Genomic DNA, 14,906 nt, shown 5'->3' on the forward strand with positions numbered 1-14,906 from the left:
CTTTATTTGAGAATATTTTTAAGCTAGATATTTTACCATTATGCCCTTTAGTTTTTATTCTTTAACATACAGTATATTTAAATTCTATAATGTCTGTCTTTTCCATTATGATTGCTGTTGGTTCTAACCTTAGAAAATTCTTCCAGCCTAGTAATTTAATATTCAGTGATATTTTCTTTTAGCTTTATGATCTCATTTCTTAAATTATGTTTAACGCTTCAATCAAATTGAAATATCTTTTAGATATATGAAATATTTAAATTTATTTCTCCACCAAATTGGTTTTTTATTGACTCAGGTTTATTGAGTAAATCTTCTTTAACCCCATTTATATATAGTAATTCCTTTAATAAGTAATTTCCCATTAAGTTCTTATACTAGTGCCCAGTTTTAATTATTGGCACTTTATAATCAGTGGTTCTCAACAGGGGGCAATTTCTGCACCCCAGACAACATTTAGCAAAATCTGGAGACATTTTTGTTGTTCTCACTGGGAGGTGCTAGAGGTATCCAGTGGGCAGAGGACAGAAACGTCACTTATACCCTGCGATGCGCAGGGCAGCCCCCACAACAAAAAGTTACCCGGTCCAAAAGGCCAGTTGTGCCAAGGCTAAGAACCTCTGCTTCTAGTGCTTTCAGATATGATAACATTAGCTCTTCACTGTTTCTTCAGTGTTTCTTTGCCAATTTTGTCTCCCTATTTTTCCAAATAAACTTTATAATCAGGAGGGGGGAGTAATTTCCTCTAATACAGTTGAAACAGTCTATCAATTAATTTGGAAAGAAAATGAATGGTACTTAGCTTTTTTCTAGGTGTTCTTCATTGTGAATGCTGTCTTTTTTAACAGTCAATTACCCTTAATTCCAAGACTTTTAAATTTCCTTGGATTTTCTAAATACTTAATTATGTCTATTAATAGTGATAGTGTCTCTTGTTTTGATCTTCTGTGCTGTGCATTGTATGTAACATTGGTCATAACTTCCAAACAAAGGTTTAACAATAATGATAATAAGCAGTTTGGTTTTAATCTCAATTTAAGCAAAAAATAGGTGTAATTTTGCTATTTTCTTGATTAGATGCTTTTTATTATGTTAAGAAAGTTTCCTTTCATAATTATCTCCTTTGCTTTGTTAGCAATATACATTTACTTTGGTAAATAGTTTTCCATCTTAGTGAGAAAAAGGATTTTTCTTGTTTAGCAGATTAAATTACAGATTGGTTAATACTGAACCTTCCTACTTACTAATATTAACTCATTTATTCATGGTGGATTAGTCTTTTTAAAAATATAAATAAATTCTATTCATTATCATTTTACTTAGGATTTTTGCATCCATCTTCATAAATAAGGTTGGTCTGTGGTTTTTCTTTCTGTGCTATATTTATAGCTTTTGTTGTTATGGTTATATTTACTTTGTAACATTAGTTAAGTAACTTTACATCTTATTTATTCCATTCTGGAATATCATGAAATGATCTAGCCTTTAAATTTTTGAAATATTCCAACAAAAAAACATCTGGATCTGTAATCTTTTTAGGATATAATAATTCTTTAATAACATTTTAATTTTTTCCTTAATTTTATATATATTTTTTAAGATTTTATTTATTTTTAGAGAGGGGGGAAGGGAAGGAGAAAGAGAGGGAGAGAATCATCAATGTGTGGTTGCCTCTCATGCACCCCCTACTGGGGGACCTGGCCAGCAAACCAGGCTTGTGCCATGACTGAGAATCAAACCTGCGACCCTTTGGTTTGCAGGACCGTGCTCAATCCACTGAGCTACACCAGCCACGACTCTTCCTTAAGTTTCTAAATTTCAGTTATCTGCTTTGCAAGTGTCTCATTTCATTATTTTAAAAAATGCAAGCATTCAGTTACATATACAAAAATGTTATTTTGTAAATTATTCCTATTTGTATTCTTTCTCATTCCTTTGTGTACTTGTTCTACTTTCATTTGCTTTTTTCTTCAAAAAGATAAACTCTTAAACATAATTATTCTCTCTCATTTTATGTTTTTTATGTCATGTATTTTTTTATCACTATTTATTTGTTCTGTTTTCCTGAGGACTTTCCCCTCCTAAATTATTGATAAAAACTATTGAGTTTATTTATTTTCCTTTTCTGGTAAAACATTAAAGCTTATGCATGTACTTTCATGTGTGGTAACTATAGTGCCAATTCCTACAGGAGAGCCTGGGAAAGTACCTGGGTAAGTTCATTTTATTCAGTCTGTCAACAAGTATTTCTTGATTACCTACTATGCAGAGTCAAGAACTATGTCAGGTGCTTAGAAAAGGTGAAAAATACATAGCACTTACTGGGCTTATAGTCATGCTACTCCTGATATTCTACAGCCTCTGTACACAGAGGTGAAGAGAGACCTCAGGGCCTGTTCACTGGAGTAATGAATTAGCCCCTGCTACCTCCCCCATTACCCTGACCGGCAGGCATTTATTCACACAAACTGAACTTTCCGGAGTACTCTCTCTCAGATGAACTAACATTACTGTTCTTCATAATATGTCATGTGAAGAAAGGACGTTTCAGACCTGTATTCAGAGTATGATTCACTATGTTTTAAGGTGAGCTGTATGATTTAGTGAGTGAATACAGACGTGTAGGCAATTTGATAGGTACAAACAACCTACCTGCCAACCTTCCTACTCAATTCTGTTTGTCTTTCTTGTTGTTGAGCCTCTGTTCTTTCAAGGCAGTTTATATGAACTGTCTCTGTTCAGTTCTGTTGAGCTGGGAAGGTTTTTGCTATTCCAAAACTAAAAGTTATCAGTCACTGGAGTTAGCCAGGCAGCCTGTCATGGTTCTGACCCAGCAGGTAGAGCCATATGTTATTGCTGCTTCTTAATTCCATCTTGTCTATACGCCTTCCAGATTCTTACCCTTAATTCTGTACGCTGTTTCTTCCCCTGTATGGAAGGGTCAGGGGTAGTATCTAACACTTTTACTTGGTCTTCATTTTTATTCAAGTCTCGTGTTGGCACTACACCATTTACAGGTAATTTCTCCTTCCAAGGCCCTGCCAGACTATGGTCTATATTCCAGTTTTTCTCCACACACTAAAATGTTCTACTTATAGGTAGAATAGATATATGCATATGCAAACGAATGTTTATTCCAAAGTACAAGGATGTTGATTCCTCACTCAACAAGTCTCACCGCCCTGCACAAACACCCAAGCCTGTAGCATTGGCTTTGCTCTTTCCTTTTACACAGCTCTAATTGTATGTTCTCCTCCTCTTCCTGGCCAGTTTGTTCCATCTCCACTCATGCTTTCCTGCCATTGTAGAATTGATTATTTGTCTGTTGCATCCTTTCATTCATTCAGAAACATTCGTTGGATGCTTCCATGTGATATGCCAAGCCCTGGGCTAGGTATTAGAATAGAAAATAAAACATTGTCTTACCCTCAGTAAGCCCTCTCAAAAGAGCAAAAGAATAAATTGTAGTACCATGTAGTACATACAGTACTGTATTGTAGAGATGTATGAGTCAAAGTCTGAACAAAGTGCTATGGGACCTAGAACTCTAAATAGCCACTTTTTCCAGAAGGGTTGGGAAAGACATGAGCAAAAAGGTGAAACCCCACCCTTCTTCATTATTTGTGTAGTAGTGCTCTGCTTTCCCTCTCCCTAAAACAGCGGTCTCCACAGGGTATATAAAATGATCTATTTAACCATGGTTGGTGTGGCTCAGTGGATTGAGCACCGGCCTGCGAACCGAAGAATCACCAGATTGATTCCCAGTCAGGGCACATGCTTGGGTTGCCGGCCAGGTCCCCAATTGGGGGAGTATGGGAGGCAACCGACTGATGTATCTCTCACACATGGATGTTTCTGTCTCTCTCTTTCTTCCTACCTTCCCACCTATCTAAAATAAATGAATGAAATTTTTTTAAAGAGAGTGGCCTGTGTGCTTAGAAATAACTAATACACTTAATAACTGTATACTTTTTAGAACCAAACAGGCATTGATATCTATAATATTCTTGTGCACTATTGATTTTGAATCACTTAATCTTTTTAAGAATGTGGCCAAAAATTCTAGCATTGAAAAGTATGCCTGTACCACAAAAGCACTTAGAACCACTAAAATATGGTTGGAACTTAAGCGCCTGTTATTTTGTCCGTTCTCCTCATCCAGCGCACAACCTGAAGTGATGGAGAAGTGATTAGAACTCCTAATCCCTTGCCTGTGTCGTTCCCATACGCTGCCACTCCTCTTCCGTCCCACACGTCAGACCCCTGTGGTCCAGCCATACGAAACAACATGCTGTCTCTGAGTGTGCCTTCCGGGTTTCGTCACAAACCAGTGCCTCTGTACACACTGCTGCTTTGCTTGGAATGCCCTTCCATCTTAATCTGCTTATTAAATTTCTGTTCATTTTTTGAGACTTATTTTAATCATCACCTCGTCTGTGGTCCTTTCCTATAGGCAGAGTTAGGCACACTTCTTTTGTGCTCTCATAGCATCTTCTGCACTAGTACTAGTATAGCACTTACCCGATTGTACCGTAGTAGCCCCCATTCAAAGCTCTGGACTCCTTGAGGTCATGGACTGTGTGTCTTGTTTTCGGATCTGTAGTACCTAATGCAGTGCTGGGCATGCAGCAGAGGCTCAGAACACATGTACTGAGTGAATAAATTTAAATGTTTACACACCCTCTTTCCCCACCCCAAAGTATCACAGTCAGTACTTTAGGGGAAAAGCCAGAAGCATAAGAGAATAGGGCAAGATTAGCAACAAAGGCATCAACAGTCACAGCCACAGCTAATGAAACATGTACTTTTGCCAGACCCTATTCTAAGCCTATATACTCATTCATGTTTTACAACAACCCTGCCATCCGCATTTTATAAGTGAGAAACCCAAGGCATAGAGAAACTCAGCAACTTGCACAGGATCACAGAAGTAGAAAACAGCAGAGCTGGCTCCAGAACCATTATGCTAGAACAGAGAGGAGCTAAAGTGGTCCTGGTACCAGAGGGCTGTGTGTAGAACTGAAGTGCCCCCTACTTTGTACATTCTCCTCCTCATCCAGTGCACAGCCTGCAGTGATGAGGAAATGGGAGCTCCATTATCAGGTTGCTACTAATTCTAGAAGTATCGAAGGCCAGAATATATACATCAATTAAATGCAGTCTTGTGCTCGACAGGCTTGCAGATCCTTCCATGCTTACACGAGCAAGCCTGTCCAAACAGCACTACATCTGAATTGTGTACAAACCCTAACAAACTCTTGCAGGGCTTCAAGAGCTGAGTAAGCAGCAAATAGAATCCTCTGAATTGAACATTTCCCCCTTTTGCCAAAAATAAGTGTTATTAGTGATGGATTATTCTTAAAGTTTCTTTTACACAACTGTGACTTTTGTCAGATAACATGTAGTTTGGCAGGTGTGGAAAACCAGTTATTCCTTCTGAAAAATGTATTAACTTTGTTAATTTTTTTCTCTCTTTTCTTGGGTATTTATAAAATTTTAGTTTGTTGCAGAAGAATTTGAGACTCATAAAACTTTTTCTCTTGATATTTACCTAGCTTGTTATTTTTCATAGAAGGGAAGTCTGTACCTTGATTCTTTGGTTATGATGGTTGAGATGGTACAATGTAAAATGACTACAATTACTAAGAAAGAAAAACTAGATTTTTCCTTCTTTATCCTTGAAATAATTTCATTGTATCTTTTAGGAATTTACCTAACTAATATCTTGAAAACAGAAGAAGGCAACCCTGAGGTCCTAAAAAGGCATGGAAAAGAGCTCATAAATTTTAGCAAAAGGAGAAAAGTGGCAGAAATAACAGGAGAGATCCAGCAGTACCAAAATCAGCCTTATTGTTTACGAGTAGAATCAGATATCAAAGTAAGTTGAATTATTTGAAGATACATATTTCTGATTAAGTTTATAACCTGCCCGATGAAAGGCAGGTTTATATTATAGAGAAGAAAATTTTAAAAATAATTCAAATTTTCATACGTTAAATGTTTTCTTAAATTATTTTCATGAATTTCAAACTGAATTTGTAATATTTAATATTAATAATTCTTTCTTTGCATTTATTTTAGAGGTTCTTTGAAAACTTGAATCCAATGGGAAATAGCATGGAAAAAGAATTTACAGATTATCTTTTCAACAAATCCCTAGAAATAGAACCACGAAACCCTAAACCTCTCCCAAGATTTGTAAGCATTTATATGTCTATATTACTTTTACATTTATATATGTTTTTCAGTTGTCCTGTGTATCTGGTGATGCTGTCACTACCATATGTGTTATACAGATTAGTTTTCTATAAAGGCATTTAGGGTGAAGTGCACAGGTGATAGGTAAAAGTAATGAATAAGGGCTTAATAAATATGCTCAGGAATATCCCACTTAGTTTCAAAATATGAGTATTAATATTATTCTGAATAAGTCCCTGATATGATAGATGAAGATATTAGGTACATATAAAAGTTTTTATTTTTTTAAACAAAAAAGTATTCAAGATTTATTTTAAAGACAGGAACTTTGATTAATTTACATTAATTCACTTAAATGTACTAATGACTTTTTTTAGTCATGAGTTACGAGGTTTGGCTAAAAATAATTTGGGGGAAATTAAAGTTTCCGTTGTTTTTTAGTGCTTGGCAGTGCCTGGCCAGATTTATGTTATCACCTCACTGCCTATAATCTCACTATAATCTGACTATAATCTCTGTTACTCATAAGAAAGTCAAGAATCAAGAAGTAAACATAAATGGCTTCTAAATAACCAAGATAGATCTCAAAATGTCTGTGAATTAAAGCTTATATAATTATGTCACAAGAATATTTTTCAAGGCCTGCAAGTTTTTTTAAAGGTGGATTGAAAACAGCAAACTGGAAATATTTACACAGTCTGCTCCAATGAGGCACACTGATACCACTGAGAAATGACCACTCTGTAAGAAAAGTCCATAAAACTAATGTAGACGCACAGGTGAAGACTCAGGTGATTTAATGCATTTGTGAATGTCAAGTGACCCTCATGGTGTCACTGGTACACAGCACAGTGAGGGAGTTGCAGTTCCTAGTAACGATCCTGGCTTTTCCAAGAAGGGTATATCAGTTCAACATAGTCTGTTTAAAAAGCCTGAGAAATACATAGCATATCTTAGAAAGATTTTCATCAAAAAATATTAAAATAACAAATACTCTGGTATTTATAGGATTAAGATAGTTATTTAAAGAAATTTACTCTCTAATAATTTAGATAACCAAGACTTTATGAAAATGGGATGTTAATGCTTTAGCTTGAATAGGTTAATTTGAATCATTGTGTAACTTTTTTATTGGTGGTATATAGTTTTTGTAAACTTTACTTGAATTTTACCAGGCATTTATAGAAATACCTTCCTTTCTATTATGGTGTTATAAGTATTGTGGGTTGTTTTTTTTATGTCTACAGCCAAAAAAATATAGCTATCCCCTAAAATCTCCTGGTGTTCGTCCATCAAACCCAAGACCAGGTACCATGAGACATCCCACACCTCTGCAGCAGGAGCCAAGAAAAATTAGTTACAGCAGGATACCTGAAAGTGAGACAGAAAGCACCGCATCTGCACCAAACTCGCCAAGAACACCACTAACACCTCCTCCTGCTTCTGGTGCTTCTAGTGCCACAGACGTTTGCAGTGTATTTGATTCTGACCATTCAAGCCCTTTTCACTCAAGTAGGTGCTAAAATTTTAAGTGCTTTAAAGTAATTGTTAATATTATATGTAACAGAGGTAAAAAAAGAGTCTGTATAACTGCACTTATCTATTTTTTTGGTAAATTTGTAGACAAATCAAATACCATTTCAAAAAATATTGTAAAAATATACAACAAATTCTAAACTCTAGCAACCTGTAATTTAAAAAAAAATTTTAAACAGCCCTCCTTTAATTTTATTTGACTGAAAGACCTGTTGATGAAATTGCTAATTGCAACTTCATTTGAGCATGTTTTTAATTGGTGAATTTAAAATGCATCTGTCATATCCAGAGGGAACAAAGCTAATTCCTAAAATCTGCAAGGAATGTCAGCCCAAGGCTTTAAATGCTGTCTCCAAAATGATTTTATATCTGTATACTACTCAGTGCATCATTCCCTTCCCACCGAACTCTGTACTTTTTAATTCACAGTGTCTCAAATTCAAACTCCTACTTAACCTTTCTCAGTCTGTACTGCCGGGCACATGGTACACAGTACATGTACTTTCACGCCCAGCCATACGAATCTCACAGACCGCATGCTGTTGCTCATCCCTTTCTTACTGCTAGATCAGTACTATCCAGTAAAATTAGTGCAAGCCACATGTGTACCTTTGAATGTTCTATGGTCACATTTTAAAAAGCAAAAGAATTAGGTGAAATTAATTTTAATATATTTTATTTAACCCAGTATCTGTAAAATCTTGTCATTTCAACATAAAATCAGTATAAATATTTATTAATGAGACATCTTTTTGTTCTAAATCTTCAAATTCTGGTATGCATTTACACTTAACAGCACACCTCAACTTGGATGAGCCACAATCAAATACTTAATAAACCACATGTGGCTAGCGGCTACCAAATTGTATCTATAGCTCAGCTATAGCCCTTTGAATGAGCCATCTTTTATATATCGGTGCTTCTATTAATTTTCTACTAAATTTCATACAGAGTTTTAAAGAACACACAACCTTTTTTCACTTGTTCATTATTAAATCAAAACTTGAATCTAATCACCTTTAACCCTCTCACAACCACTTCCGTATGTTCTTGCCATTGGCTGTCTTAGCTCAGTGTGCAGACCAGATTCCACTCTGCTATTTGACATAATTGAATGCAATACTCAGAAGCAGCATGACATTATTATGGGGGAGGAAGTTCACAAGAGCTGACCTAGGAGTTAGGAATCCTGGCTTGTCATTCCAGTCTGCTAGTGTGCTTTCTGATTTTAGGTAAAATACTTTTTCTGAGCCTTCTGGGGATCAAACTAGATTTACGATTTCTTCCAACTCAGAGGATCTAACTTTTTAACAAAAATTGACTTAAAATTCTTCTTTGGAGGTATATTATTTTGAGACGTGATCCAGAATCCTATTTATTTATTCCCGTGTTATACACATATTTGAGTCCCCAAACAGTCTGTCTTGTCTTTATACCACCTAAAGTGTGTATGTTTTGAGAATTACTACATCTTGGCTTTATTTGGCTACTGAGGATTATGGAACAATGTTATTCACTTAGTAATTATCAGATCTTTTTCGATGATAAGTTCAAATAAACACCAAGTTTTAAAAAATGCATTCATTTTTCCCAATCCACCAACCCCCTAAATTAATAAAATAAAACCCATTGTATTTGCACCTAACCTAACCTAAAATCGTTATTTATTCTCATCCATTTTAACTGTTTGTAGGGTTTTTCCCCTAAGGTAGATGGCTCAAGTCTCTATTATAAAGATTCCCACATAAGTAAATTATTAAAATCATACTCTACATATTGCCAATTCTACTTCTCTTAGTTTAAGAAATAGCTAAAAATGGAAATGGTAGAAAGATAGGAGATAAACACATGATGTTCAGATTAGCACTAACTCTATAAACGATCCAGCAGGCAGCAAAGAAGGGGTCTTTCCAGAAAGCAGTGCTCTGGATCAGTGCTTTGTCTTACCTGTAGGGAACAATGCTAACTTAAGTAGCTGGACTAGTGGAGAAACCATTGTTCCAGTAGTTAAGATTTGTAATCTTAGCCTTAAGAGTTTTCTAAATTTCTTTCTTTGTGGTAAAGAAAACCCTATTACTATTCCCTTTGCTCTTAGTAAAAATGAAAAATACCTGATTTTGAAATCAAATAAGCCAGTATAATGTAAAACCACCTGTATGCTCAGTCCCTTACTTAAAACTTAACCAGTGGCTGAGTGTATTAAAGGTCCTCATCTGCTTAAGGCCCCACTTCTGCTTGACAGATCTGTTTGCCCTGGGTGGGGTGGGGTTCGCCAGAGTGCCCAGCTTGCTACCCACTGTGCTGCCACCAGAGTGAACACCCACTGCCTCGTTTCCCTAGGGCCTGGCAGCCCAGAGCTGCTGCGCCTGCATTCTGTGTCATCTGAACATATTCCACTCAGTGCTTAAGTTTTTCAAAAAGCAAATTTGACTAGAATTTTGATTAGTCACAATAGTACTTTTTTGCTTCTTACAGTTTCTTTCCCAAAACAATTTACTTTAAACCCAGTAATTATTTTATTTAGCCAGTATCTGTTGTATATTTCACTCCTTGCCAAGCACTTACACATCCTTTCTGGTAAAGCTTACAGTCTTACTGAGACATAAAAAATAACCGTAGTACAAAGAAAAGCATAGTTAAATGCTTAACCATTGTTAAACGTTGTGGTTCTCTTGCACTATGATTATTTTTCATCTTTCAGTAAGATTGCAAGCTTTACCAGAGAGGATGTGTAAGTGCTTAGCAAAATGCTAATAAGTGGTGAAGGAATAAATGTTGTAGAAGTTTAACGCAAAGATAACAGAATGGGCAAGGGTGACCATGGAGAACTTTGTGGCAAAGACAGCAGGGAAGGAAACGGGCCACGTGTTTAATGTGTTACATACACTCTCACGTTCAGAGCCCTGCTCAGCACCTTGCCTTGGCCACGTCCACCTCTGAGGTGATGATGCCAGTGGCTGGGAAAAGGGAAGGACCACCCAGCTCTCTGCTTTGTTTCTGCTGCTCTAGCAAGGAGGAGAAGAGGAAGAAGTGCTCTTGGTGTCTTCCTGCTGGAAGACTGCTGGACATAAAAGGGAGCCGCAGGTCTGGCCTGATCTGTGTGCTGTGGACGAACTTTTAGCTCCATCCCTTCTAGGGGAAGCTTTGACAAGAAAAGATGTATTCCAGGCATTTCATAGAATGCATGATTTTCTTCATAAAACATTGTAGTAGGTGATTAGTTTCTAATCTGAAATACATTTGCACTTAACAGACTTTTATGAATTTAAGAAGTTATCCGTGATTTATATGATTTTTTTTCTGTAGGAAAATGCTTGTTCCTATTTCAAGAATGACTCTCTTAGAAGTTGGAGAGGATCCTGAATAGTAGTTTCAACCATGGCTGTATATTGTAATCCCCTGGAGATGCTAATGTGCAGCCAAGATTGAGAACCACTGATCTATTATCTGGGATTTGTGCTAAATAAATTAATACTACATTTTCAAATTAATTGTATTTCATTCCTAAGTCATTATCAACAAATGTGTCAGTACCCAGCTGGCAAGAATTTCCAGTATATATTTCCTAATTAGATCATGTATAATTCTGAGAGGTTTTTTATAGCATTTTCCAGGCAGCGAGACCAATTAATTTAAAGTGACAAATGAGGAAAGTGCCCCAAATTTAACAAGTGCATGAATCTAAGCCTGTGCTGCATATAAATATAATCAAAGCAAGTCCACATCTGTGTGCTCAACTGTGAATGCATTGGTATAATCGTTCTCTCCAAAAGCCTGTGGTTTGTAGCTGACATGAGCTTCATGTTTGGATTTTATTCTTGTGTTATACTAAGCATATGACCATATTCTTGAGTTGATCTCCAGGAGGCATATTTATTCCTCAGTGGAAAATACAGAAGTAGACAAATACTAGAGCTGGACTGTCATGTCATACATGCCTAATAAGAAGTGAAGAGAATCATTGACAGAGCAACAGCTTCATTTAGTTTCAAAGTATAAAAGCAAATTTTGATCTTCTAAGAGATGACTATTAGAATTAGCTGGATTGCTATCTTTTAGTAACAGTGGCCTCCAAATAAATATTAATACTGATGGAAAGGCAACAGTGGGATCGATTATTTGAAATTCGGGCTGTCTGGGAAATAAGACCATTATATCTATATGAGCAATCAAATTAATAGTATTGCCAGCTGACCTGGAATGTAAAATTATCTTTGTTCTGACCAAAGAAGCTGCAAAAAAACAGTGGTCCAAATTATGAGTGACTGCCTAATGTGCAAAAACGAGAGAGAAACTTGAATTTTAAAAAATCAGCTCCATCTAGTGTTACAGAAATTATTTTAGTCTCTTGGATATTATCTATTGGTAATATGAGGCATTGTAACATAAATGACTATATTGGTTTAAAACCAGTATAGATTAGCCTTTTGTCTCAGTTTTTCTACTTTACTACTCTTGGGGCTTTTGCTTTTATGATTTCCTTTTTGTTGTTGTTGTTGTTAAAAGAATTAACATTGCCCAAAATCAAATATTCTAAATTTATCAGTGAGTTGCTTGTGTAAAATGTGCCTAAGCACCAAATGTTTATTGATCTTTTTTAAGTGTTCAAGAATATAAAAGGGAAAAAGCTATATCACTTTCAAACTTCTTTGGTAATATCCAAAGCTGTAGTTATTTTATGATGAGAATATATTTCCCAAGAATATTTTCAAAGGTATATAATAATAATAGTAGTAGTAAGAAAATCCCCTTTATTTTTAAATTTATATACCAAATTCTTTATTTACTACTTATTTCACAAGTCTGAGTTTTCAAAATCTTAGTATATAACATATTTCTATATGTCCGGCTGTCTTCTTTGTTCAGATTGGGTTTATACATTTTTTAAGTCTATCACTAATGTGGTATATTTTAGTTTTCTCATGAATGCTTTTAATTTAATCATTGACATCAAGTAGTGAATTTAAAAGGAATATTCAAAATTCCCATTATGATATTAACTCAATTTAATTATTTTTCTCAAAAGTAAGTAGTAATGAGCTTTTACTAAAGATTTATACCATTCTTTAAACTAGAATGACAAAAATAACATTGTTATCTTAAATAAATTTTTACAAATGAGTTGAATATATCAGTGAAAGAAAAAAAAAAATCTACTTTTTCTTGTTTCCTTTCACAGGCAGCGATACCGTCTTTATCCAAGTTACACTGTCCCATGGCCCAAGTTAGTATATTTGGTTTAAGACTCAATTCTCGCTTTGGCTTTAAAAATTAAACCAAGTGTAACCTTTCCTGCTGAAACTCTTTTGAGTCTGACAATATTGGTACCTTGCTTGCAACATCTTAGAAGTGAGGTCTTCACTTATGCTATCTTTTGATCATAAATGATTTGCTTAAACTTATATATTTTTCATGCTTTTATAAAACCTTTTTTCTCTTTTAAAAGAACAGTATTGTATGAGTGGCTTTCACATTTAACTTCTCTTTTCCAACTATAGAGTTTAAGTATACTTAATGCTCAACTTTTAAAAAAGCAAGAGCATGCATGCGCCCGTGGGAATGCTGGCAGCTACATGCAGCGTCTAGACCCCCAAACACTCTCGGCCCAGCGACAGCACACACTGTAGGCAGAGAACTGTGCTCTGACCTTAGGGGAGCTACCTTACAATTGCAGCTACTTAAATTATATGGCCTAAATATTCGTCACTGTTAAGCAAAATAATGTCCTATTACAGATATTTACTTTGTTTTTAAAGTAAACTAACAATTCAGCAAATTATTTCATAAACTTTAAGCTAACAGGTTAATATTTTTGCTGTCCTTCATACAAATGATTTCAAAATATGTACAACAAAAAATACTAATTATAAACTAAATTAACATAGTCTCAGGAAAAAAAGGTAAGGTGATCAAAATGGTGCTTGCTTAAATAATATCACTACACAAAGTACTCTTTAAGTTCTATATTGTTATAACATTTAATTGACAAATAAAAGTTGTCAGTGCTTAAAGATAAAGGAACCTGCCAGTATGATTTTAAATGATTGTTTAAATATTTTTTCATATCTTTTTATAGTGCTCATAAACTAACAGCTTAATAAATGATGCTTTTCAAAGTATAATTATTTACATGCCTATATTATGCCCTTGTCACCATAAATGCCTGTAAGATAGGTTCCAGTTAGAAGCTTTACTTACTTTTTTGTGCCAGTTCATGAACTTATTCTTAAATCAGGTTCAGTAGATTCTAGCGTAATTTCTGTTTTTGTTATCAGGGCTGCCTCACTCATCTTGAATAGCTCCATCACAATTACAATTTTGGATTAGAGTATGATGAACCTCATACTGATTTTGCTTACCCACCAAGAAGAGCCTATAGCAAAGCAAAACCAGGAGAGACCCCTCCCACAGACATTAGATTCTCTTTCTCCCCGGCATCCTTGGAGAGAATTGCTGGGGAGAGTGGTTAAGATGAGAAACTAATTCCAAGGACTATCCAGTAAGGGCAGGAAAATGCTATCCTAATAAAGTCAGAGTGGGAAAAAATGAGCCCATCACAAAAGCTTAACAAAAATTATCATTCCAAAGGTTCTTAATAGTTGGCCATCTTTCCTAGAAATGTGACAGGCCCAAATTTCAAAATTTCAATGATAAATTAACAGTGGGAATGTTATTTTGTTCAAGAAGCAAAATAACAGAATATGTTAGGCCCCTTTTTTTTTTCTGAAAATTCTGCTAAAAAATTTCTGCATGCTTTTATAGCAGTTTGCTTTAATAAAGGAATACTATCGGGTATTGGTGTATTGAAATGCTTTTGATACTTCTGTACATTCTTTTAATAAATATAAGCAGTTTCCAGCTAAGCCTTTTCAGGATTAATACATGAAATAAAATTCCTGTGACCTTTTTAAAAATTTCAACATCCTGCAGGATCTGCTTCAGTGTCATCTATAAGTTTAAGCAAAGGCACTGATGAAACGCCAGTCCCCCCTCCTGTTCCTCCACGGAGACGGCCAGAATCTGCCCCCGCAGAATCTTCACCATCTAAGGTAAAGCAGAAAATCTTGTTACCTGGGAACTGGAATCATTACAGTTACATTACACTCAATTGCTGTGTCTAGTTTAGTTCTTACTGGGTTAGATTAACACTTACTGGGTTGGGGTTCAAGTAT

General features: G+C 35.4%; 2 protein-coding genes across 3 annotated transcripts in view; one reads left to right on the forward strand and one right to left on the reverse strand.

The window, feature by feature from the left end:
- The window catches only part of SOS1 (SOS Ras/Rac guanine nucleotide exchange factor 1), a 117,456-nt gene that overhangs the window by 96,809 nt on the left and 5,741 nt on the right, over positions 1-14,906 (forward strand). The window contains exons 18-22 of one of the 2 annotated variants that reach the window (XM_045827079.1): positions 5,706-5,878; positions 6,082-6,198; positions 7,446-7,710; positions 12,914-12,958; positions 14,665-14,783. In XM_045827079.1, coding sequence (XP_045683035.1) covers positions 5,706-5,878; positions 6,082-6,198; positions 7,446-7,710; positions 12,914-12,958; positions 14,665-14,783 — 719 coding nt within the window. The remainder of the gene's footprint in view (positions 1-5,705; positions 5,879-6,081; positions 6,199-7,445; positions 7,711-12,913; positions 12,959-14,664; positions 14,784-14,906) is intronic. The other variant, XM_045827080.1, reaches the window with a different exon arrangement.
- Positions 1-14,906, reverse strand: part of ARHGEF33 (Rho guanine nucleotide exchange factor 33) — a 116,244-nt gene that overhangs the window by 13,800 nt on the left and 87,538 nt on the right. The gene's annotated exons all lie outside the window — the stretch shown is intronic.

The sequence above is a fragment of the Phyllostomus hastatus genome, unplaced genomic scaffold, assembly GCF_019186645.2.
Source record: "Phyllostomus hastatus isolate PE091 unplaced genomic scaffold, TTU_PhHast_1.1 phas_scaffold_78, whole genome shotgun sequence".
In the NCBI taxonomy this organism is placed as follows: domain Eukaryota; kingdom Metazoa; phylum Chordata; class Mammalia; order Chiroptera; family Phyllostomidae; genus Phyllostomus; species Phyllostomus hastatus.